The following is a 24,675-nucleotide window of genomic DNA, read 5'->3' as shown; positions in this document are numbered from 1 at the left end:
AAAATCCAATTATCAATATATCAATAAAAACTTATAATTTTCTCCTTCATGCCAGCAAACATTAGTTTAAAGGAGAGATTGTCGAAAGAATCAATTTTTTTTTTTTTCATGCAGTTGAATTTACCTAGTTTATGGGAGTTAGTCTTTACATGGTTCATGGTCTTAGCTAATGGTTAAAGCTAGTAGACTAGTGTTCTTTGTTTTCTTAGCAATTTTCTATTGGTGTACTATATGTTTAAAAGAGTTTTTGGTTAATGATTGAAGATCATCAAAAGTCATACTTCTTTTCCAACTTTTTTGTTTACTTTTTTAACTTCCATCAGTTTTTTGTCTTCTTTCAAGATTTTCCCTCCGCTTGTGACAATCATATAATGAATATGATTTTATTATTGTGAATATGAATTTATTATTAATTTATTAATCCATTTTATATCAAATAATTATTAATATTACATAAATAAATAAAAGTAATAAATTTAAATAGAACCTACCTATTTTAAGCCTTTCAAAAATATAAGAATATAAATTTATTATTAAAAATACAAGATAATAAATATTAATATTACGTAACAAAAAAAAAATTATCTATTATAAATGATACCTAAAAACAATATGATAATAAGTATTAATACCATGTAAACAATTGAGAATCATAAATTTGGAATAAAATCTTTATTTTTAATCTTTTAATATATATGAATATTATTGAAAAATACATGAATATAAATTTATTATTAATTTATTTATAGAATATTTTTGTTTGAATTTTTTTCTATTATATTTCATAAAATATTAAAAAAAATTATATATATATTTTTTCTTAACAAAAGAAATGAAAGGGATCTATTATTTTGCCTCATTAATGACTAGTAATTTGCAAGCATCATTGGAAAGAAATTGCAATGAATATTAGAAACTACTTAATTGATGTGTTTGGTAGAAAAGAAATTAAGAGGAAAAAGAAGAAACAAATTGAATTGAAAATTTTAAAAAAAAATTATAAATATTTAAATTTGGGGTACATATTAAGAATGTTAATAAAAAAATTCTAATTAATTAGATCCCTTACCATGAAGGGACTACACCAACCCATGTAGTACACGTGTTGCAAGACTATTAATCATTCACCAAACCTACATCTGGCACATACACTGGATTCCAAATTCCCTGGAGAAAACCACCCTATAAATAGACGCTGACAAAGTCCCAGCCCCTACAGATCACAGCCTCCCCAAATCTGCTCACGAATGTGAGTTTCTTTGATTCTTTCCAGAGCTTTGATGTTCTTCATATGTTTATTTATCTACTTGTTTTTAGGCTTTTTTGATTTGTGATTGGTCATTTCTTGAATTCATCAATTCCAGGTTTTCCTTCATTCCTGCACCGTTTGGTTCGGTTTCATCGCTTGATTTAGATTTTCCTTTTTTTTTTTCTTTCTTTTGGTGATTTGATTGAGGGATTAGTGATCTGTTTTGTTGCTTGGAAAATGGTGGACAAGGAATAGAAAGGTGATGAATTTTTGGGATTTTTTCTTTGTTTGGGGTCTGAGAAAACTGGGGCCTGCACACTTGGCTGACCACCCAAATTTAATTTATTTGAATTGGCTGAATTGAGTTTTAATGTCATAAAGTATAAAGCAATGGAATCAAAGTATAAAGCTATAAAGCAAGGGGATCTAAATACACACGTGAATCAACCCGATTGATTGCACTTTTCGATAGATACCTCTTCAGTGCTGTAGTAGGAGCCTTATATATATATATATATATATATATTGGAAACGTGCTTTCATTCCTTAAAAATATGTAAAAACTGATATTTGATACTGCTGTCTGGGATTTTAATGCTGGTGTGGTATGGGAGCTCAAGTGGTGTGGTAGTGGTTGTGGAGGGAACAGCTGGGCATTTTGTTGCATACAATGATGATTTTGGCTATCATCTCACAATCCACGCTTCACAATTTGGCTGCAAATACAGTCTTGTATGTGCATTGCTAGGCAATACAATGATGATTTCGGTATCATCTCGCTATCTATGATTCACAATCTGGCTGCAAATACTGTCTTGTATGTCTATTGCATGGCAATTCAACAAATGTGGTTGGGAATATGCTACCTCACCCTCCCATGATGGGAAGGTTCTTCATGTTCCATACTAGATCGCTAGCAAGGTCAGTGGCAGTGGGGTTACCACTTGTTGTCTTAATGTTTTTGTCGAGCCAATATTGTTTGTTTCTGTTATGTGTAGAGCCAAACATGAATTCGTATTCCTTTTTTTTTTATTTTTTTCGAAAGAAATTCCCCAATATTACTCTATTATTAAATGGGGTGTGAAAGGATCATGGTGATGTTTTTATTTAGTGGAAATTTATTTAATTCTAGAAAGAATTTTTTTAGATATGTGGACTTGCTTTGCTTGGACTAAGGTCCATTTGTTAGCTAGCTTTGTTGAACCTATGCTTCTGAACTCAAAGTCTTTTACCATGGAACATCCATACCAACAAAACAACATATCCTTTGTTGGAACCAGTGCTTGTGCATTCTTAGCTAAGTCATATTTTTGCGGCCTTCTGCTCTTCCATATCTTTTCTTTTACTTTTTAAAAATTATTTCATAGCTGAAGCTGGTCTGATCAATTGTTCAGTTTTCCATTTGTTATAACTCCAATGTTATTTAGTCCTTATTATGCAAGTGCAAAGAGTATAATTTCACAACCCTGCTAATTTGTTGTTATTTTGTCCTATCTTGGACCATTAATCTGGATTATTCTTGGGTTGAATTAAGGTTTGGGATTTCTTGCTTGAAACATATTTTCTCCTTCCCTATGTTGATCTTTTATTCTTAATAAATTGCTTTGTTTCTTATTAAAAAAATGGATCAACATTTTGGTACACATTTATTTTTCATTGCCTGTATTTCCTTTAGTGTCACAGTTTAAACATGGCTTCCAAGTACATCATTGGCTCTGTTGCTGCATCCTTTGCAGTCGCATATATATGCGACCATTCTGTTTCTGATGGCAAGCTATTTGGAGGTGAGTTTTGGTAATTTTCTTGAAGTTTTTATTTGCAACTTAAAATGTTTTTGTGGTCTGATTGTGTAATTGATTTTTTAACCAGGTACAACTACCAAAACTGTTTCAGAGGAATGGTGGGAAGAAACTGATAAGAGGGCCAATGCTTGGCCTCGAACTGCAGGGCCTCCTGTTGCATTGAACCCTATCAGTCGCCAGAATTTCATTATCAAGGACCATTCTCGATCTTGAAGGTGCATGCTCAGCACATTAGTTGTTCATTTTGTTTTTGATCTTTGGACTTGTGAAGCCTCATCTTCCTAGGAGGAACCAACCTGCAAGCAATGCCCATAATTTTCCCACAATCCCAATTTCACCTCATCAGGGTTGAATAACCATTGCTGTAGCAATTCTTTGGAAAATGCTCATTTTTGTTTTTGGTCTGTTATTTGATGCATGGATTCAAATTTTCCTATTAGGAATTTCGACTAGATGAATTCACTTCTGAAATAAAACATGGGCGTTTCTAACTGAATAATACATTATTATTGAGTTGATCCCACTACAACTACGATTGATTGCGGCTGTACTCTTTGGATAATTGTGCTGCATAAAATTTTGGTGGCATTGCTGTGTTAGATGAGGCCCTGGTGCTTCTTGATTTTCTGGAGGCAGATTTTACAGGGGACGTAGTGGACCATAGTGGCTGAACTGTAGTGATATAAACATTAGTAAGCTCTGACCAGGGGCTAAGTTTCAATACCAAATGGGTTGGTCAATTAGGGGGAAGTCTGAACTTGAAGCCAACCCCAAGATGGTGAAGGCTTTAGCTTTCTTTACTTTCATTTTCAACTTTTGACTCCTCCAAGCAAAGCATCAAACCGAGAACAGAAAAACCAGAAAACTTCTTTCCCTTATTTCTTATTCTTCTTTTATTATTTACTCTTTTCTGAGGAATCAAATCTCTTCTTTTTCTTTAGTAGGGTATTACATTATTGGGGAAGGAATCAATTTCTCCTGCCTTTTTCTTTTGCTGGTGGGGAATGGGAATGAAGTATTGCTCATTAATATCATTTGAACAAGATGGAGTAGTACACATCAGTAATCACCCCAGAACAAAATATAGATAGGTCACATTAGTTTGGTGCATGGTTTTAGCTTAAATGGTTAAAGCCACTTAGTTTGGTATGATACCATCAAAAGCAAAATGATTTATTCATTGAACTCGCTCAAGTAAACGTTTCTTTACTTTAACTTTAGAACATCAAATTTTCACCTAAATATTAATAAAAAGAATTCATAGGGATGATTTGATGTATGACTAACACCTTTGCACCTTAATCTCAGTGAGGTCTAGAGCCTTGGAGTGAAGATATCAAAGGGGAATATGTGAAACTGGCAGGATAGGATAGGTAAAAGTTCTTGTATCAGGGCCCGTGTCCTAGGATCGTAGTGAAAGCAGGTGGCCTTGGATGCTCTTTAAATAGTCCCAAATTGGGGTTCATTTTTACTCACAACCCACCCATCTCTCTCTCTGGCTACCCTTCTTTGATCTTGTATATCAAAGAGGAAACGCCAGAGTGATACTCAATTGCTGCAGAAGTTCTTCCTTCCCTTTTTCCTCTTCGACACATTGGAAGGATCTTTTGATTCAAAATTGATCCAACATATTCGAGAAAACATCTCTAGGTTCAAAATAGCTCAACAAGAATCATGCTTTTAGATGCAGGAGAAAGGCTAGGCTCAATCCAAGAGGTTGGCACTCTCCAAGTTGTAGATCTGGTTTTGAGTAACAAAATCAGGTATGCAGCTTCTTTCCGCCTTTAGATCTCACTTGGCTTTTCATTTTAAGCTGGGTAAGAGGATGGAAGAGATCATGAAGACGCTAGATCAAGATATGTCCAAGGAGAGGTTCGAAGAAGCGGATTGGATCCTATTTCACCTTTGGAATGGGGGGTTTGGGAATCAATTCTTAGCTGAACTGGCAGTCTAAGAAAGTGGGTAATGCAGATTTTCCAATCTCAAGTGTCTTTAAGCATGCCTGTGCCCCATTCTGGGGTGTCCCAAGGCTGGTGAAAGTGTGGCATCAATTATGGGTACTATACCATGTACTTGGTTATGCATACTGGAAAGAAGCCCCACTATTAGCAAAGACACTCGGATACAGGAATGTATTTCTGACTTGCCATAAGACAGTCACAATCAATTACCATAACATGAGGATTATCCATTCCGTGTACCTCATTGATTAGTAGATTGTTAAGTGTTGAGACACTCTATGAATTTTTTATTTTTCTCTATTCGTGTGTGGTTTAGTTAATAGTGCAGTGAGAGAGAGTAACAGGTGAGATGAGGTGATCACCTCATAAAAGCTTAATTATTATTTATTCAATTTTTAAATAAAATCATACTCTTAATTAATTTTTTTCATAATCAATTTGTATATTTTTATCATTAAATTTATTTTTTAGTTTATCTTTAGGTACAATTATTAATAATTAAATTATTTCTAATTTACAAATTGAAGTAGGGTTAAAGTAATAAAACAAATCATTTCTTTTCCATCACTGTTACACTACCAAGCAAAAGAATTGGTTTTAGTTCAATTCCTTATCATACCAAACATGATGAAATAATTGAAATTCAATTTATTTCATTTCAAATTATTTTAATTAATTTTTTTTTTCTAGAATTTGTTTGCAAACACAAAGGCAAAAAAAAAAAAAAAAAAGGAAAAAAAAACCCTTACAAAAACCATCTAACTACACCTATTGAACAAAAAAAAGAAGCTAATATTATATAATTATTTTATAATCAAGATGATAAGAGTAATAAAGGTGATTAAGGGTCTATTTGGTAACTATTTTTTAAAACACTTTTTTATTCTCTAGAATAAAAAAAATAAAAAATAAAAAAACAAGAAAGCACCTTTGGTAAACAGAAGCTATCTTCTGTTCTTAAGAACAAAAAATAAAATATTTTTTAGAGAACATTTTTTAATTGTTTTTTGTTATTTTTACTTGTTTTCTGGTTGTTTTAGAAAATAATTATACAAGATGTAGAATGATTAAAAATAAAACATTGGATATAAAAATTATTTTTAAAATATATTAAAAAATATTAAAAACAGATTAAAAGCATTTCAAATATCAAAGTAAACTTTTATTCTACAAATCATTATAGGACAGTTTTCAAAAACTATTATCAAAAACTATTTTTTGAAAATGTTTTAAAAAATAGTTGTCATCTAACTACACCTATTAAACAAAAAAAAGAAGCTAATATTATATAATTATTTTATACTTAAGATGATAAGGGTAATAAAGGTGATTAAGGGCCTATTTGGTAACCATTTTGTAGAATAATTTTCTATTCTCTAAAATTAAAAAAATAAGAAAACATGTTTGGTAATTAGAAGCCATTTTTTGTTCTTAAGAACAGAAAATAAAATGTTTTTTAGAGAACATTTTTAAAATACTTTTTGTTATTTTTACTTATTTTCTGATGGTTGTTTTAGAAAATAATTATACAAGCATGTAGAATGATTAAAAATTAAGCATTGGATATAAAATTATTTTTAAAACATATTTAAAAATATTAAAAACAAATTAAAAACATTTCAAGTTTCAAAGTAAACTTTTATTCTACAAAACATTATAGAACAGTTTTCAAAAACTATTTTTTGAAACTATTTTAAAAAATAGTTGTCAAATAGGGTCTAAGTTTTTTGAAATATAAATGTAATATTATAAAAATATTTTATATATAGACAGAGAATAATAAAGATGTTGAAATGAAGGTATCGGCTTTGTAAATAAAATAATGTAAATTTGATACAATATTAATCAAATCATTTTGAGGTAAAATTAATTAATTTAAAATTTTAATATAAATATATAAATTTTAAAAATAAATTATTTAACAAATATAGAAACTTGAAACCAACTTAAACCTGATTAAATTGATCATGGATTGAAAATTAAGTAATTTCTTAAATTTATGAAATCCGAAACCAACTTAAAACTTGCTTGAATTGATCATAGACTGAAAATATTTAAAACCAGTTAATCTTAGGTTTAACTTGAGTTTGCTTTCATGGAGACCAAATTATCCAAGTTGCAAAATTAGATACAGAGACTTATGACGTATTAGAAATCAGCCCACTTACAGCCCAATAGTTTAAAAATTGGGCCGGCCTAGGCCCACCCCATCATCACTTTTATGGATTGCTTTTGCACCTGATCCAAATCTACGCAAATTCATTCATTCATTTTCCTCCAAACGCTGCGTTTCGATCGTCTCTGAATTCAAGGTACTGCTCCAATCTCCATTCCCAGTTCAATCAATCGACTTCTAGGTTAAATACAATTGTTTGGATTGTGAGAAAATACTTCCAGGTTAGATGCAAAATGTGGTTTTATTTTATTTATTTATTTATTTATTTATTTTTACATTTTTTTGGTAACCAAGCAGAGGTCGGATATCACTCCTAGGGCTTTATAACATAGGAATGCTATTGCTGGAAGTTTTATAGTCTATGGGTTTGTGGTTTACTTTATATTATGATGTAAAGTGATAGGGGTTTGTGATTTTAATTTTGGGGTTCGAATTTGAATGCTGTATAGATATTTGAATGATTAGGGTTTTCGGAAGTAACTTGATGCTACTTCAATGCCCACTGGATTTAACAGCACTATATGTTTAGAACTATGTAGTTTCAGTGTAATTTAACATTGAAAATTTCATTATTTATTTGGATTAAAAAAAATGCAATTTACAGTTCAAGTGAAATAAGCTTTCTTTTTGTAGTGATAAGTGATATCAAGGGAAAAAATTTATGCTGAGATGTTGAACTGATGAGTTTGAATTTATTTGCATTATAATGTAAAGTGATTGGAATTTGTGATTTTAATTTGGCTTCTGGATATTTGTATATTTTTTTTAAAATTAGAATGATTATTATTTTAGAAGGTAACTCTTTGTTGAGTATGAGTTTGATGCACTTATATTCAGTAGAACTCTTTGTCATAGTGTTGTGTAGGTTAACTGAAATGAACTCCAAATTTTCATTATTTGTCCACGAAAAAAAGCAATTTACAGTTTCATGGAAATAAATTGTGGGGAGGGTTATCCTGAGAAGTTGAATTCATGGGTTTGGATATACTTATATTATATTATAAGGTGATTGGAATTAGCAATTCAAAGTACAGATTTTGGACGCTAGATATGCAGAGTGAACTAATTCTTTAACATGCGATGTTGGTTTTAATTTTTTTCTCCTTTAAGTAATTGCTAGTTGATTCCATGATGCCTATCTTGTTGAATCTTTCAAATAAGTGAACAATGAATTATAAAATCCTAAAATTTCATCATTTATTTGGAAGACAAAGCAATTTATGGTCTTAATGAAATAAATTGCTTTATGCGGAGGTAGTGAAATTGGGAAGAAAGGTTATGCTGAGGTGTTCAATTCGGAAGTTTGGATTTACTTATATTATGATGCAAAAGGATTGGAATTTGTGTCTTAAAATAAAATTTTAAATGCTATAATGCATGTACGTTTCTCTTAAATTACAGTCGTTGGATATTTTAGTAGATAATACAGTTTTCATTTCTTTAATTAAATGTAGGTTGATATCAGATCCTATCTAGTTGAATCTTGCAAATAAAACTTATTTTTTTCTCAAGGAGTGCAAAATCCCCCAAGAGCAGGCAAAATGTCTCGAAGAGGGTTGATGGAGCAGGATTTGAGCAAGCTGGATGTGACAACACTACATCCGCTCTCGCCCGAAGTTATTTCTCGTCAGGCTACTATAAATATTGGTAATTAGCTTGCAGAATGCGTGAACTACCTTAACACAGATTAGTCATCACTCATCATACTTACTTTAAGGATATATATTTCCAATATCTAGGTGGTGGTGAGCTGGCAATCCTAATCTTTGATTGAAGCTCATAATTTCGGTTGATTTTATCTTTTCAGGCACAGTTGGGCATGTGGCACATGGGAAGTCCACAGTTGTAAAAGCCATATCTGGTGTTCAGGTTATATTTTGCTTCTTGTTTGCATTTGAATATTTAATACTGCTTGTTATTAGTTTTCATTTCTTTAGAAGCCTTGAGTATAAATTTGTACTGTCACATTCTTTTGCTAGTTTTCTTAGTTGAATGTTGAGTCTAATATGGTTGTCTACCAATGTAGAAGCAACCCAAAGGAGGGGTGTAAGCTCCTTTTGTCATCATTGCTCTTGTTGGATTAGACTTGATAAACAGATGAGAAAAAATAAAATAAAATAAAATAAGACAATTTGATACCAACAAATTGATTTGGATACCTAAATTGAATTGAATCAGTAGAAGGAAGTGTATAGAAAATATTGATACAATAGGGAGGTAAATATGCTTGCAATATACATTTCGGATGACCACTAAATTGGATGGCTTCTGAGTCTGACAAGAGGGATGCCTCCTCTCAAATAAGGTGTTTGAAAATGGGACCTCCCCTATATTTTGGATAAAAAAAATCATGTTTTAATGAGGTCCTTTTAACTTATAAAGTTCTATTTGGGTTGAAAGTGAAGTGGGTGGGGACTTTGGATGAGTGGTTGATTGTTGGTAGAAAGCATTGCCTTCTCTCCCTGCTTTGGCTAGCTAAACTTCCTAGGGTATGGAAATTTATTCCTTACTGCTGGGTTTTCATAGGGGAAGAAAGCATTGACTTAGGAGACAGTGGACCATAGTCATCCTCTAGTTATTTTGTTAAGAATATCTATATGCTTAGATCTGAAAGGTGGCCCTTTATGATTTGTTTATCTACAGACTGTTCGTTTTAAAAATGAGCTGGAGCGAAATATTACTATCAAACTTGGATATGCAAATGCAAAGATATACAAATGTGAAGATGAACGGTGCCCTCGTCCCATGTGCTACAAGTAGGTTGATATTTAATTGATACATCTATTTTTTACATTAATTTCAGTCTTTTCATTGTTATATTCAAAATGTTGTTGCAGGGCCTATGGAAGTGGAAAGGAAGATAGTCCACTCTGTGATGTGCCTGGTTTTGAAAACTGCAGGATGAAGTTGCTGCGACATGTATCTTTTGTAGATTGCCCGGTAAGGTTTTAAAATGCTAATATCTAGAAAATGTTATCTTTTGTAAAATATGTATTATGCACTAGGATGTGTACCAAATCACACCAATAATTTTGTTATCGTTGTACTTGATTTTCAGTTGTGCAAGTTTTTCCTCCTCTAGTAAAGCCCCTGAGGCCTCACTCTGGTGGCAAGGGTTGGGGTGGGAACTGGGGAAGTTCTAGCTTTGAGTCCATATACCAAAGGCAGAAAATTCACTTATCAGAAAAGGTTTTTCGTCCCTTAAAAAATAATTATCTTAACTTTTTTCATCCTTTAAAAAAGATTCGCATTCCATGTGCAAGTATTATGTATATTGCATTCTGTACAGTCTTAACCAGTGTCAAATTTGTGGCTTGAAGGCTGTTTCTTTACTGAACAGATTCAAACCCATCAGATTATTTGCATAGCTGGTCGGGTTAACATATTCTCTCTGTAGGCAATTCTAAAGAACAAGGGTTGTGGACCTAAATTGTTCCTTTAGGTGGATATTTCAAATTTGAAGTTTTGTTCTATACAGATACTTAAATTAAGAATCAGTGGCCACATTTTGAGAGTTGAAAAAGAGATTAAGAAAGTTATGGAAGCTTCTGATGATGGTATGATACCAAACTCATTGATGTTGGTTGGATCTCTGTCATTTTGTATTTTAGAAGAACAAAAAATACAAAGATTCAATTTGTGAAGCATACACAGCAATAAATCACTACATCGTTTATTGGAGATTTGTTCAGTGATTGCATGATGTTGAAAGTACCATATATGCCTGGTAAATTTTGGAGCTTACTTATTCCTGGATGACATGGTATTGGTTTTATGTAGTAGTTGCAGTTTCTGTTAAGTCCACCTCGGTTGATGGTCTTTTATTTCCCTGTTTGCTATTTTTGTAGGCTGTTATGCAGTGTTATTGCATCATTGGACTAAAGACTTGACTTTAAGGTTCTGGATGTCCAGGCTTATATGCCTGGTTGAGAGTCCAGTAAAGTTTTTTATGTTTTTCTTTTTCATTTTTCAATCTAGGGTCATGATATTCTCATGGCTACAATGCTTAATGGAGCAGCAATTATGGATGGGGCATTACTTCTTATAGCTGCCAACGAAAGCTGTCCACAGCCGCAAACTGCTGAGCATCTGGCTGCTGTTGAAATAATGCGTCTTCAGCATATTATAATCCTTCAAAATAAAGTTGATCTCATTCAAGAAAATGTAGCCATCAACCAGCATGAAGCAATTCAGAAATTTATTCAGGTGATTCTCTTAGATCACATTAAATGAAAGCATATGTTATGGCTTACCAATTTACACTGATGAATTGTATTGCTGAACTTACTCTCTACCAGGGAACTGTTGCAGATGGTGCACCTGTAGTACCAATTTCTGCGCAACTGAAGTATAATATTGATGTTGTGTGTGAGTATATCGTGAAAAAGATCCCCATTCCAGAGAGGGACTTTACTTCACCACCAAATATGATTGTTATTCGGTCATTTGATGTCAACAAGCCTGGGTTTGAGGTTGATGAGATAAGAGGTGGTGTTGCTGGTGGAAGCATTCTCAGGGTATGTTTCTCATTTATTATTTCAGAGGTTTGGTAGTAAGAACTATGTAAAGGCTTCACATTGATGCTGTTGGTGCAAAATGCTTGATCTGCTTCCACATAAGAGATCTGGGATGCTTGTTGCATTCATTATAAGGTTATAATCCTTTATTATGTTTTGTTTTGAACTGAAATGAGCCGGAAGAAGTTTTTTCTTTCTAAGAGAATGCCTTGGGCCATCCAATCTGGTTTCTTTGTGCACTTCGGGTGGAAGAATGGGCACCCAAATGATGTTCAGAGGTGTATTTGTCACAATTCTAAACTGTAAACTGGAAGAGTGCATTCCAGCTGAAAGCAAAAAAAAAAAAAAAAAAAGAAATTCTTAGAAAGGAACCCTATATTAGACATGTTTTGCAAGCCCTTTATTGTGCTTGTGATTTCCATTCTTCTCACTGTTGGCTACAACTCCTTAATTATTTGCAAATCTATGAAAAATCAAATTCATGTAGTTGGAGATGGATTTCAAGTAGCCTGGATAGTGATAATAAGCTAACTTCAATAAAAGCAGCTGTTACTTTCTGGAAATATCAGACTTTAGGAGTTAGGCATCTCAAATATCTTTTATTTGCAAATACCACATTTGACATTTTGTTCTTGGCAGGGTGTTTTGAAAGTAAATCAGTTTATTGAGGTTCGTCCTGGAATTGTTGTTAAAGATGAGAACGGGAACATCAAATGCACACCAATATATTCTAGGATAGTCTCATTGTATGCTGAACAAAATGAGCTGCAATTTGCTGTTCCAGGAGGTCTCATTGGAGTTGGTACAACCATGGACCCCACTTTAACACGTGCTGATCGACTGGTGGGGCAAGTTCTTGGGGAGGTTGGGTCACTCCCTGATGTTTTTGTTGAACTAGAGGTAACCAACTAAACCTGAAAGACTGATTAAACTCCGTATCTATTCCTATACGCGCAGATAATGTCGTACATAAAAGCAATTTTGTTTCTTCTATATAGTTGAGGTGGTATTTTGGAAGTTTTCTTTTTTTGTTCTTGCTTTCTTGCTTTTATGTGCTTGTATCAATTTTAGTCACTAGCTACCAAGAAATATACCTTGCAAATGCTAACCAAAGACCTCATTTTGCTTCTTCAAATGTTGTGGAAAAGAAAATCGAATACTTACATCCTCGTACTATCAAGCACCCATTCAATATTGAACATTCTTTTCTCCTATTCCACAGGTAAATTTCTTCCTTCTGAGACGGCTTATTGGTGTAAGGGCTAAGGGCACAGAAAAGCAGGGAAAGGTTTCAAAACTAACTAAAGGGGAGATCCTCATGTTGAATATTGGGTCCATGTCCACTGGTGCGCGTGTCCTTGCTGTTAGGAATGATTTGGCAAAGTTGCAACTGACATCTCCTGTGTGCACCAGCAGAGGGGAGAAGATTGCACTCAGTCGGAGAGTTGAGAAGCATTGGCGTCTGATTGGATGGGGCCAAATTCAAGCTGGAACCACTCTTGATATCCCAGCCAACCCCATTTGAGTGAACTCAACCAACAAGTAAAACAGAAGCAGCAGAAAAGACAAGCAATACAGCCCTTTCATCACCTTTTTTCCTTTTTAAAGGTCTGTACCGGGGTGTTTGTTTTCCTTCCCGTGGTATATTAAAGGTCTAGTAAGAAGAAATGTGGTCTTTTACAATCGAATGATTCAAGAGTTTTCTTGAAATTTTGACTATATGCAAGTTTTGTTGGTTTGTCAATGCACTTGGCTACCTGTTCTCTTTTTAACAATGGAAAATTATGATTTTCGGAGGAACTTCGTATATATGTTGTACTTGAGAGAATTGGAATTCAGAGGCCAGTGTGACTAATTTTATCCTACTAGTTGGAATAGCTGTGGCATGAAAGGACGCCTTGGCTTGAATCTCATCTACATGGTGCATCGCTTGATTGCATGACAAGTTTGGTGTTTTTCAGGTATCTGTTGTACATGACAAAGTGACAAAGATAATACTTGAAAAAACAGAAATCTCAGGATTGGATTTAGGTAATTGCTTCCAAGGATGGCTCAAAGCTTGCAAATTGTGATACATCCAGCATTCCTGATAATGAGCGCAGGGATGACGACAGAACATCTATCTACTATGGTGGAATCTTATCAGGTTATTGCTTTTCGCTATGGCTGCTTTTGTTCTTCATGGAACTTGACTTGTTTGAATTTTATGTTCAGGTAATTTTAAGGTTTTCATAACAAAATGATTAAAATTATTGAAAATTTTTAGTAATTTTTCTTTCTATTTTTTTATTTGTTTGAAAATTTTTCTGTAAATGTTTTTTTTATATATATTTTTAATAAAATCTAAACCTTTTTTAAAATGTTCTAGTACTATGATTGCTTAATTTGATACATTTTCATAATTAATATTTAAAATTATTTAATTTTTAATAATAATAATAATAATAGATATCATAAATTACCTTAACTATAATATAAAATTTTTCTCATTCCCCTGACAAAAGTCTCTTGGGGGCCGGTGCAAGGAGAGGAAATGACGTATTAATTATCTGGCACAAAAATGCCTCTAATATTAAATGAATTGTTAAAATAAAATATCAAAATATCTTGATTTATTAAATTTTATTTAAATTATTCAATTAAAAGGAACAAAATAATAATGATTTAGAAAATAACCTCCACTTCTATAGAAACACGAAATTTATCTTTCTTTTATGGCAAAAAAGAACCCTCCAACATTGATGAGCGTGAGCCACGGATCCAACAGGTTGTGCCTGGCCATCATCCAAGTCTATAACCATCGACCAAAATCACAAGAATTCTTGACCCATCAAGGCAAGGAAAAATTGAACTCCGGAAAGTGAAATATGAAAGTGATGCTGATAGAACCCCCCAATCATCAGGCAACCATCAACCCAAGGAAGTGGGAGATAGAAAAAAGCTTCAAGAAACGCATAAATGTGCGTGTTGGTGGGCTGTAGTAATCTCGAATCAATTCCAAGATGGATTTTGCTCTCATTATAAGTAGAGATGGTGCTCCAATCCATACAATCTCATATTCCCATTCTCATGTTAACTTGGTTTGGTCTGCTGCATGACATCAACTTTCATATGCTTTGATGCTATGTGTTGATTTTAAATTTGGTGCTACATGCATTGATATTTATATGTGAAGCCTGCTAGGGGCACTACCAATGACTAAAAGGAGAAAATAATTAAATAAACCTCAAAAATCAGTCATACAATTTGGCAATTAACATATAATAGAGAACAATTTATTGATTTGAACTAAAATCTGTATACAAACTAGGCCTACACTGAGATGAATGGGGAAATGAAGAAGAAGCTAGGCTTACAAGATAATGTATTAGAGTTACATAGGATATAATAGAGCTTTGGTTCTCAGTCTTCATCAATTGTCTAAACTAATCTCAGATAAACCCGCTATTAATTGTCTGCTCTGCCTGTGCAAACGGTCCTCATACCCACCCTCATATGATGGCTATAGACCACTTTAATGATCGCTCTATTATGTTTCATTCCATTCAGAGTTTGAATCTCTCTTTGAATCTCTTCTCTCCAACAAAATTTTTTAAATCTATACCCCATTTGATTCCCTCCCTTTGGAAAGATCCTCAACTGAATATAATGACAACCTAAAACCCCAGAAAGGTTTCATCAAGATTCAAAATAACCGTCAAAAATTGAAAGACGATCAAATGCATCAAAGTTAGCCTTCAGACCCACAAACTGGCTTCCAAACTGTGCACAACCAGCATCTGGCCACCTGCATCCTCCCTCTCGGGTGTGCAATGGGCATAGAGTTTCACACACCCGACTAAGTGGATTGCTACAAATAGCATCCTCAGCTGCAACTGATATAGAAACAGAAAGATCTGATTTCTCATCATGTTGCACACTACCATCCGCTTCTCTTCTTGATGGGGAATGCATAGACTTCTGTGGATTCCTTTCAATGTCGACCAAATATCCACTGTCTGAAAAGTGAACCTTGCATCCCAATGACTCAACTGCTCGCTTTATGGCTGCACTTTCCTTGCTGGCCCTCTTGGCCAAGTTCATGGCTGAGCTACTGAGTTGCTTCTCCTTTCTTAACTCTGCTGATAGTGACTCAATGGTAGTAGTGATTTCTTTAGCTTTCCTTTCTGCCACCTCTTTTTCCTGTAAGAAACAGTTAAAATCCAGAAACGCATTAAGCAACAATGTTTTAAAACATTCATAATACAAAAACTATCATTTTTTTTTATAGAGGAACAACAACTATCACTAACACTCCATCACTGCAATGCAACATATATAGATGGATAGATATAAGTATAACACATGATCTTCTAAGCCAAGCACATTCACCTTAAAAATTTTGCCTTAAATTTCACTAGTTTTTACAATCATGACTGAGCAGCTCATTTGGATGCAATATTGCATGATCGTGATGTTTGTTAAATGAGAAACCTCTCTACACCGTCAATGAGACAAGACTAAGAGGGTATTTGGTAAAATTTAATGCTTATTACAAAACGACTTAAATCGACTTTAAGTCAAATTATTATGAATTTGTCAACTTAAAACTTATTCTTTGATTTTTATTTTAATTACTAAAATTGTTTGCTTAAATTAATTTTAAATTTATTCTAAATCATTAAATTCATATATTTACCCTCATTATTTTTAACTAATATTTATCCTATTTTAACTTATATTTATTTTCATTAGTTTTAAGCAATAAATTTGTTTGTGTATTGTTATATAAGAAACCATGGAAAAATGTAATTAGGAAACATTATAGTTGTGTATTTTTGTAATTAAGGAGAGAATCAAGACAATCTCGTAATCTAGGGGATTTGATAGAATCAGGTTAGGAAAGTTCCTGTTTTTTAGTCTAGGAATATTTGTATAAATATGTGGAGATGTATAGATTGAAATCAAGGAAGAAATTTATTCTATTTACCTTCCAATTCTTCTTTTTCTTCTACATGGTACTAAAGCCCTAGGCTCGTGAATCTAGGAGAAGGAATTTTCTTTGGCCTTCATTGCTGAGTTTAGTGTTGACCTTCATTGTCGACCTTTAAAGGCTTCTTTTTGTTTGAATCGTGCCCTTTCTACAATAGCAAGTGTGTCGTAGCGAACACAAGTCTTCAGTGTCGCTACCCTCATCTCTACCTCGCCCCATCGTCGCCCCACTAAGGTCGCCCCATCGCTCTCAATCTCCTTACACCGGCAAAGATCCACCATTGTCATCACTGATCAAGAAACAGAGCCCTCACCCTCACTACAAACCAAGATTGTTAACACCTTACGTGCGCAACAGAAGACCTAGTGACTACAAGTCATTCCCATGTTGTTGATATCATTGAAAATCGTGGTTCGATGTCACTACTATATGATCGCCGAGAGAGCCAGACCTTCGTTACGCTGTTGTGGCTGCTTTCCCACGTTGTCGCCAGCATAAGCCTCTACGGGTGGCCTTCACAAACCTAGATCATGTCGTAATTGTCTTCAGGCCATCTTCGACACAGCTTGCATAACCTATAAAGATTGCAAAAAGGACCCCTCACCATTGCGCCGTCGTTGCTATCCTCGTGCCTCGTCATCATCTCAACATCATTCTCCTCCACTGTGCGTCATCCTTTGCTTTTGCCTTTCTCAGTTATGTCGTCCCCATTGCCATCACCTCTCATCATTGCCGTTGACTTTGCCTCACCTTGCAACAACACCTCTTATTGCCAACAACAACTCCAACACAAGTGTTTAGGTTTGGCTATTTAAAGCCTTATAGTAAAGTAAGAAGTAAAAACCTTTTTTTTGGTCCAAATCAAAAACCACTTCTCAATTTGAAAGAATGACAACCAATTACAGTGGAGGGCAGCAGAAGAATATTGGACAAGCACACTTGTCTCCTGTTCAACCAATTAAGGAATGATCCTTGAAATCAAGCGGATTCAATTGGGAGGAGATTGAAAACTAAGAATTTTATTGGGAAATCTTGAGAAATCTTCAAGTACCTACTCATTGGCACTTTCAAGTAAGTCTCCTATTCCCATTGGATAAAAAGTCTCAGATGAAACCTTTGTCAACTCATAGGTTATAGATTCAGGTGCCACAGATTACATGACTCATTCATCATACCAATTTAACAACTATAACCCTTGTCCAAGCAATAAGAAAATAGCCACAACCGATGGTTCATTAACCACCGTTACTGGTGTAGGAGATATCCAAATTAGTCCTACACTCATACTTAGAAATGTGCTTCACGTTCTTAAGTTGTCTACTAATCTATCTCTATACAAAAACTTACACAAGATTTAGGTTGCAATGTGATTTTTTACCCTACTCATTGTGTATTTTAGGACCAACATTTAGGGAAGATGATTGGACTTGCTAAGAAACGGAACAAGCTATACTACCTTGAGACACCAAACAAATCATTTGTATCTCTTCTTTCTAAGCACCACCTTTTTTAAAGAAAAAATTTAGCGTCATCATTGTAGGCTTGGACATCCATTGTTTAGAACTTTTAAGATCTTGTTTCCTTCTTTGTTTAGGCAATTAGATGTTGAGAGCTTTTATTGTGAAGCATGTGAACTAGCCAAACATAAGCAGTCAACCTTTTCAACTAGTAATAAAAGAAGTTCAAAGCCTTTCCATTTAATTCATAGTGATATTTGGGGTCCTTCCCCTATCCCAAATATATCTAGGGCATGCTAGTTTGTGTCTTTCATCGATGATTGTTCTAGGGTCTCTTGGATCTTTTTACTTAAACACAAATCTGATGTGAGTATTGTTCTCCCAAATTCTCATAACATGATAAAAAACCAGTTTGGTGTCACGCTTAAGAGTTTTGATCTAACAATACCAAAGATTATTTCAATTAAGTCCTAACTCCATACTTTCATTATGAAAGGTATAATTCATGAGTCATTGTGTGTAAATACCCCACAACAAAATGGAGTTGCTGAGAGGAAAAATGGTCACCTCGTTGATACAACACAAGCTTTTTTGTTCCAAAAACATGTGCCTAAATCTTATTAGGGGGAAGTTGTCCTAACTATCACACATCTCATAAACCAATCACCTTCTAGAGTCTTAGGTTTCAAAAGTCTCATGGAAATTCTCTCATCATTTTATCCTAATATGAGAACCACAAGCCATCTTACTCCTAAGATATTTGGGTGTGTCATTTGTGAATGTTCATGGTTCAAACAGAGGAAAATTGGACCCAAGAGCAATCAAATATATTTTTGTAGGATATTCCTCGACTCAAAAGGGATATAAGTGTTACCATTCACCAACCAAAAAGTTTGTCTCCGCGGATGTTACTTTCAATGAAAGTGAATCCTATTTTCCCGCTACTTATCTTCAAAGGGAGAATTCCATCAAGGAAGACAAAGATCGGGATTTCTATTTCATTTATCTCTTTCTCGTTGACCCTCCTAAAGTCTCTAATTCTGTATATGTACCCTCCCTTGAACCTAAGTCGTCATGCATTGAGCCTATTTCTAAACATGAGTTGTCACCCATTGAGCCTATCTCTAAACTTGAGTTGTCACCCATTGAGTCTGCTCCTAAGAATCGAATGACCGACAAAGTATACTCAAGGAAGAAAGCTATAGTTCCTTGACTTATACAAGTCCAAGAATCCGAACCGACTTTTGGAAATAAGGTAACAATCTTTCATCCTCTCTTACAAACCAAGTCAAAACTTCAGTCTAAAAAACCTATAAACCAAAACCTCCCTATTGCCACCAAGAAGGGAACAAGGGAAAACGCCCCTTATATCCACTTTCCCATGTTGTGTCATTTGAAAAATTATCTCCATCCTATAAGAGTTTTCTTACAAGTTTAAACAATATTCATATTCCTACCACTCTATCCGAGAGTTTATCTAATGAAAATTGGAAACAAGCCATGAATGCAAAAATGGAGGCCCTAGAAAAAAAAAAACATTTGAGAGTTGGTAGATTTGCCTGTAGGAAAAAGACCAATGAGATGTAAGTGGGTCTATATTGTTAAGTATAGAGTAGATGGGACATTAGAGAGGTACAAGGCGAGATTGGTGGCTAAAGGATATACTCAGATATATGGCGTGGATTATCTAGAGACATTTGCCCCAGTTGCCAAGATGAACACAGTCGGAGTTTTGTTGTCATTGAAAACAAACTATAACTAGGATCTACAACAGTTCATCGTTAAAAATGCATTTCTTCATGGAGACTTGGAAGGAGAAATTTATATGAAAGTTTCTCCTGGATTTGGAAGTGACCTAGCAGCTAAAAAAGTATGTAAACTTAAGAAAACACTATATGGGCTAAAACATCTCTAAGGGCGTGATTTGGAATGTTTGCCAAAGTGATGAAAAACATGGGATACAAACAAAGTCAGAGAGATCATACGTTGTTCATCAAACATTCAAATTTAGGGAGAGTTACAACTCTTCTGGTATATGTAGACGACATCATTGTGACGGGAAATGATGAAAAGAAGATACAAACTTTGAGGCAATGCTTAACCAAGGAGTTTGAGATTAAAGAGTTAAAGTTGTTCATTCTAAGCAGAGAATTTTTATTTCTCAGTAAAAATGTGTAACGAACCTTCTCAAAGAAATGGGAAAGTTGGCGTATAAACCAGCAAACACACCAATAGATCCTAATCATAAACTTGAAGGAGTTGAGGAAGATGTTGCAGTAGATAGAGAGATGTATCAATGTTTGGTAGAAAGGCTCATTTATCTCTCTCACACAAGACCGGATATAACGTATATTGTGAGTATGATTAGCCAATTCATACACAATCCAAAAGAGGTTCATCTACAAGCTGCTAACCGAGTGCTACCGTACCTTAACGGGTCTCCAGGAAAGGGCATATTATTTAAACAAAACTCACTACTGGTACTTGAAGCATACACAGATGCAAATTATATTGGATCTATGGTTGATAGAAAATCAACCACTAGGTATTGCACCTTTCTTGGTGGGAATTCCGTAACATGGAGAAGTAAGAAATTACCTATAAAAAAAAATGGAGAAGTAAGAAACAAAGTTTGGTGCTAAGGTCTAGTGCAGAAGTAGAATTTCTCACAATGGCTCAAGGAGTGTGAACTACTATGGTTGAAGATCATTTTGGAAGATTTGAAGATTCAATGGAATGGCCCAATAAGATTTTACTACAACAAAAAATCTGCAATCAATATTGCACACAATCCAATACAACATGATCGAACGAAGCACATATAGATAGACAGACTGACCGCCAACTTGTAGATTCACTCACCAAAGGTTTAAGTAGTACAACGTTTCAAGCAATTGTATCCAAGCTGGGAATGAAAAACATATATTCACTAGCTTGAGGGGAAGTGTGGAAGAATGTAATTAGGAAATATTATAGCTGTGTATTTTTGTAATTAAGGAGAGAATCAAGACAATCTCGTAATCTAGGGGATTTGATAGAATTAGGTTAGGAAAGTTTCCATTTTTTGGTCTAGGAATAGTTGTATGTGGAGATGTACATATTGAAATCAAGGAAGAAATGTATTCTATTTACCTTCCAATTCTTCTTCTTTTATAGAGACCCACAAAATATTTATTATAAAAAATTAGTAGGCATGGAATTACGGTTATAAAATACACTCTTACTAGATATCGGCAAATAAGGCAAAAAAATAAATTGAGATTAAGAATAAGTTAACTACTTTGACTTATTAAATTATTTTACCAAACATAATTAATCTATTTAATGACTTAAATTAAGTTATTAAGTTATATCAAGAGTTGATTTACTAAACACCTCTTAAAATTATTTGAGCATTTTAATTAATCTAAAGCAAGTTTTTCCTTTTTAGTTATTTTTTTCAGTTGTGAGTTTTAAATGCAATCTACTCGACATGTCATTTGATGATCAACCCTTTTCAGATAATTCAAAGCGTAGATGATGTTAGTAATGTATTAACAAACACACTATGACACATTATTGGTTTATATATTAGTGAGGAAGGAATTAGAGATGGCTCTGGATCACATATCAAGATTTGGGGTGGCATCAGACATACCTAGTTTGATAATGCACAAATCAGGACCTGACAACAAGGTGAACAACCAAGATGTACCGATATGTCTATGTTTACCAATATTTCAACCATGATTATAGATATTATAAAAATGTTAAATTGAATTTCATAGTAGGCTCATTAATTTCACACTCTAATGTCAAATACAGCCAAATGTCAGTGCATCCTATATTGGCTCAGGAAGTAAAATTTCAGTGCATCCTGACAACAAGGTGAACAACCAAGATCCCTGATGATGAAGTTGAGGCAGAACATAGTTCACAAACAGAAAGGGCAAAACCACTCAGTTTTAAATTCAAATTTTCCAGCATATCATCAAGTCCAGAATACAAAGAGTGACTTCCTTTCCCTTTTAATGGTTTTGGGTTGATTGGGTTAGGCCCCCCACGAAGGGGTAGGTGTGGTTTATGATTTGAGATGAAGTTTGGTAAACAGAAAACAGACTAAAGATCTGTTACCTTTTTCAGTTCAGAGAACTTCTCGGCCATTTTCCTGCACTCGGCTTCAAGTTCCCCAGCTTGATCCTCAGAAGGACAAGCCCACCGAAGATGAAATTGGGGCCACAGAGTTGGTGCTAGAGCTGCCGCAGGAGGTAATATTGCACTTCCATGTCTATTTGGATCAAAAAAGAGGTTATAGTGAACATGATACTTTCCCTCAGAAGCACGCAAATCAGCCAAATACTTCCACATGCATCCACAAGCGTCGGAAACACCACATTGCAGCCTTTCCTTTTCACTGACCATATAAAATATGGAATCAGAACAAAATTACCCCAAACAGTTTCATGATAAATCATTATTCATTGGTAAAGAGTTCAACTCTATTCTTGCATTTTTCATAATCTTTTTACTTACTGCCTGGAAGACACAATAAATTTGGTTAATCATTCATTCATCCAAATGGTTCATAATCTAAATTTCGAATTTTGATTGAACAGAAAAAAAATAAAAATAAAAATAAAAATTAAAACAGAAAGTTTACGTTGTTTTGCTGGGACATAGGAAGGATTGATTAATTACTTAAAAGTTTAAACTTTAAGTGCTTGATTTTTACATGTTATAAAAAAAATAATTAATTATTGCAAGAGATCTTTCAAAATTGAAAATGAAAGTGCCTTCTCTTATTACATCATCATCCAATATTTTTTTTTTTTAATAAATAACATGAAGTATATTATCAAAAGGCAAACAACCACAAAGCATATAGAATGTATACAAGGAAGTCTAAACCTCTAAGAGCAAGATTTGAAACAAAAAACCTCACCAGCCCTTTAGTGGATGCCAACCACTCCAAAAAACCTATAAGTGAAGAGGACTCCTCTCCAATATACAATCTAGCCCAACTCCACAAGTTACATACAAAAGAATTTTTGAGTTTCTGTACTGCTAAAGAACCCCCCCAAAAGCTAATCTATTCATTTCCTTCTTAACCGTCCAAAAAATACACAACGAAATGGATTTCCAAATCTTTTTCTTTTTTTTGCCCACAAAAGGGTCCCTCCAGCTAATTAACACCTCTTTTACTGTTGATGGGAAAACCCACTGAATGCCAAACAAGACAAAGACAATCTCTCAAAGAACTCTGACCACTTTACAGTGTAAAAGTATATGATTTACAGTTTCTTCTTCACAGCCACACAAATAGCAACGATTTGGGAACTGCCACCCTCTTTTTTGGAGTCTATTTAGGGTAAGAACCTTCCCCCAAGTAGCCTCCCAAGCAAAAAAAGCAACTTTGGTTGGGACTCGAGCCACCCAAATGCAATTCTTCGGGAAAGAAATGTCATTAGGTGTAATCAGCAATCTATACGCTTCCTTAACACCAAACTTTCCATTTCTCCCACCCTTCCAAGTAATTGAATCCTCCTCCAAAGTTAGCTTGTAGCCCCTCAAAACGATTAACAAGTCTCCTACCAAATCTAGCTCCCAATCATTAAATGCTCTAATGAATCTTAGATTTCATCCTCCCTGTCCAAAATTCGGATCCCAAACTTCATCCACCGTTGCATTCCTATGGACAACCAAAGCATATAATTGGGGAAAACTTTGGGACAACGCTGCAAGGCCACACCAATGATCAGTCCAAAATCTAATTTTAGTACCATTACCAACTGTGAACTCTATATTTTCCCAACACCAATTTGTTTCCTTCAAAATCTCCTTCCAAACCCCCACTCCAAACGTCCCATTAGCCTCATTTGTCCTCCAACCAAGGCCTTCTTGCCCATACTTCACCAAAATCACCTTCTTCCAAAGGTTTTCCTTTTCAAAGGCAAATCTCCATATCCATCTGCCAAGCAAGGCCTTATTCAAAAGTGCTAGCTTCCTTATGCCTAGCCCACCCTTCTCCTTATCCGCACACACCACCTCCCATTTAACTAAGTGGGCTTTCCTCTCCAAGTTTCCCCCTCCCCATAGAAAATCTCTTTATAATTTTTCTAGTCTTCTTGCTACTACCTTGGGCATTCGAAATAGAGACATCTGGTAGATGGGCATACTAACCATCGTGCTCTTTATGAGAGTGATTCTTCCACCTTTGGAAATATATTGTCTTTTCCAAAGTGCTAGTCTCCTGTGCACTCTCTCTTCCACCCCATCCCACATAGAAAGTTATTTATGAGGAGCCCCTAAAGGCAGTCCCAAGTAAGTTGAGGGCAAAGACCCCACCCTACACCCTAACTCCACTGCCAGTTCCTCAACCTCTTCCACCTCACCAACTAGAAGGATTTCACTTTTAGCCAAGTTGATTCTTAAGCTTGACGCAGCTTCAAACCAAAACAATGTCCAACTCAAATAAGTTAAATGCTCTTTCTTTGCCTCACAAAAAACAACTGTATCGTCAACAAATAACAAATGAGATATATTCATTTCCGTCCTTCCCCTC

The 24,675-nt window shown here is 34.5% G+C and overlaps 3 protein-coding genes across 7 annotated transcripts in view; 2 read left to right on the top strand and 1 right to left on the bottom strand.

Moving 5' to 3' along the window:
* The first annotated feature begins 1,056 nt into the window (after positions 1 to 1,056).
* Positions 1,057 to 3,590, top strand: LOC100262621 (uncharacterized). The gene is made up of 3 exons (XM_010660391.3): positions 1,057 to 1,249; positions 2,925 to 3,033; positions 3,119 to 3,590. The coding sequence occupies exons 2-3, from the start codon at positions 2,940 to 2,942 to the stop codon at positions 3,262 to 3,264; spliced, it is 240 nt and encodes a 79-aa protein (XP_010658693.1). The 5' UTR covers positions 1,057 to 1,249; positions 2,925 to 2,939; the 3' UTR covers positions 3,265 to 3,590.
* Positions 3,591 to 7,240: 3,650 nt separating this feature from the next.
* On the top strand, positions 7,241 to 13,449 carry LOC100257493 (eukaryotic translation initiation factor 2 subunit gamma). 4 transcript variants are annotated; one of them, XM_002271204.5, is made up of 9 exons: positions 7,241 to 7,324; positions 8,701 to 8,835; positions 8,996 to 9,057; positions 9,832 to 9,944; positions 10,026 to 10,128; positions 11,167 to 11,394; positions 11,487 to 11,705; positions 12,345 to 12,605; positions 12,928 to 13,449. In XM_002271204.5, exons 2-9 carry the CDS (start codon positions 8,730 to 8,732, stop codon positions 13,228 to 13,230), a joined length of 1,395 nt encoding a protein of 464 aa, XP_002271240.1. In that variant the 5' UTR covers positions 7,241 to 7,324; positions 8,701 to 8,729; the 3' UTR covers positions 13,231 to 13,449. The 4 variants fall into 4 exon arrangements, with proteins under 4 accessions (XP_002271240.1, XP_010658690.1, XP_010658692.1 ...); XM_010660388.3 differs by having other exon boundaries at positions 7,260 to 7,324; positions 8,643 to 8,835; XM_010660390.3 differs by having other exon boundaries at positions 7,268 to 7,409.
* Positions 13,450 to 14,958: 1,509 nt separating this feature from the next.
* The window catches only part of LOC100252361 (phosphatidylinositol-3-phosphatase myotubularin-1), a 46,980-nt gene continuing 37,263 nt past the window's right edge, over positions 14,959 to 24,675 (bottom strand). Inside the window, exons 19-20 of one of the 2 annotated variants that reach the window (XM_010660387.3) lie at positions 22,248 to 22,527; positions 14,959 to 15,887 (exon numbers count right to left, since the gene is read on the bottom strand). In XM_010660387.3, coding sequence (XP_010658689.1) covers positions 15,384 to 15,887; positions 22,248 to 22,527 — 784 coding nt within the window. In that variant the 3' untranslated portion in view covers positions 14,959 to 15,383. Of the gene's footprint in view, positions 15,888 to 22,247; positions 22,528 to 23,735; positions 24,061 to 24,675 lie in introns of those variants that run through there. The other variant, XM_059741469.1, reaches the window with a different exon arrangement.

The sequence above is a fragment of the Vitis vinifera genome, chromosome 13 (genome assembly GCF_030704535.1).
Source record: "Vitis vinifera cultivar Pinot Noir 40024 chromosome 13, ASM3070453v1".
Lineage (NCBI taxonomy): Eukaryota > Viridiplantae > Streptophyta > Magnoliopsida > Vitales > Vitaceae > Vitis > Vitis vinifera.
The sequence above is the reverse complement of the archived record's forward strand: the minus strand, read 5'-3'. Positions and strand labels throughout refer to the sequence as shown.

Coding starts and splice junctions, on each gene's coding strand:
- LOC100262621 (XM_010660391.3), top strand. CDS start 2,940: ATGGCTTCCAAGTACATCATTGGCTCTGTTGCTGCATCCTTTGCAGTC. Junction 3,034..3,118: donor TGATGGCAAGCTATTTGGAG/GTGAGTTTTGGT, acceptor TTTTTTAACCAG/GTACAACTACCAAAACTGTT.
- LOC100257493 (XM_002271204.5), top strand. CDS start 8,730: ATGTCTCGAAGAGGGTTGATGGAGCAGGATTTGAGCAAGCTGGATGTG. Junction 11,395..11,486: donor CAATTCAGAAATTTATTCAG/GTGATTCTCTTA, acceptor ACTCTCTACCAG/GGAACTGTTGCAGATGGTGC. Junction 12,606..12,927: donor ATGTTTTTGTTGAACTAGAG/GTAACCAACTAA, acceptor CCTATTCCACAG/GTAAATTTCTTCCTTCTGAG.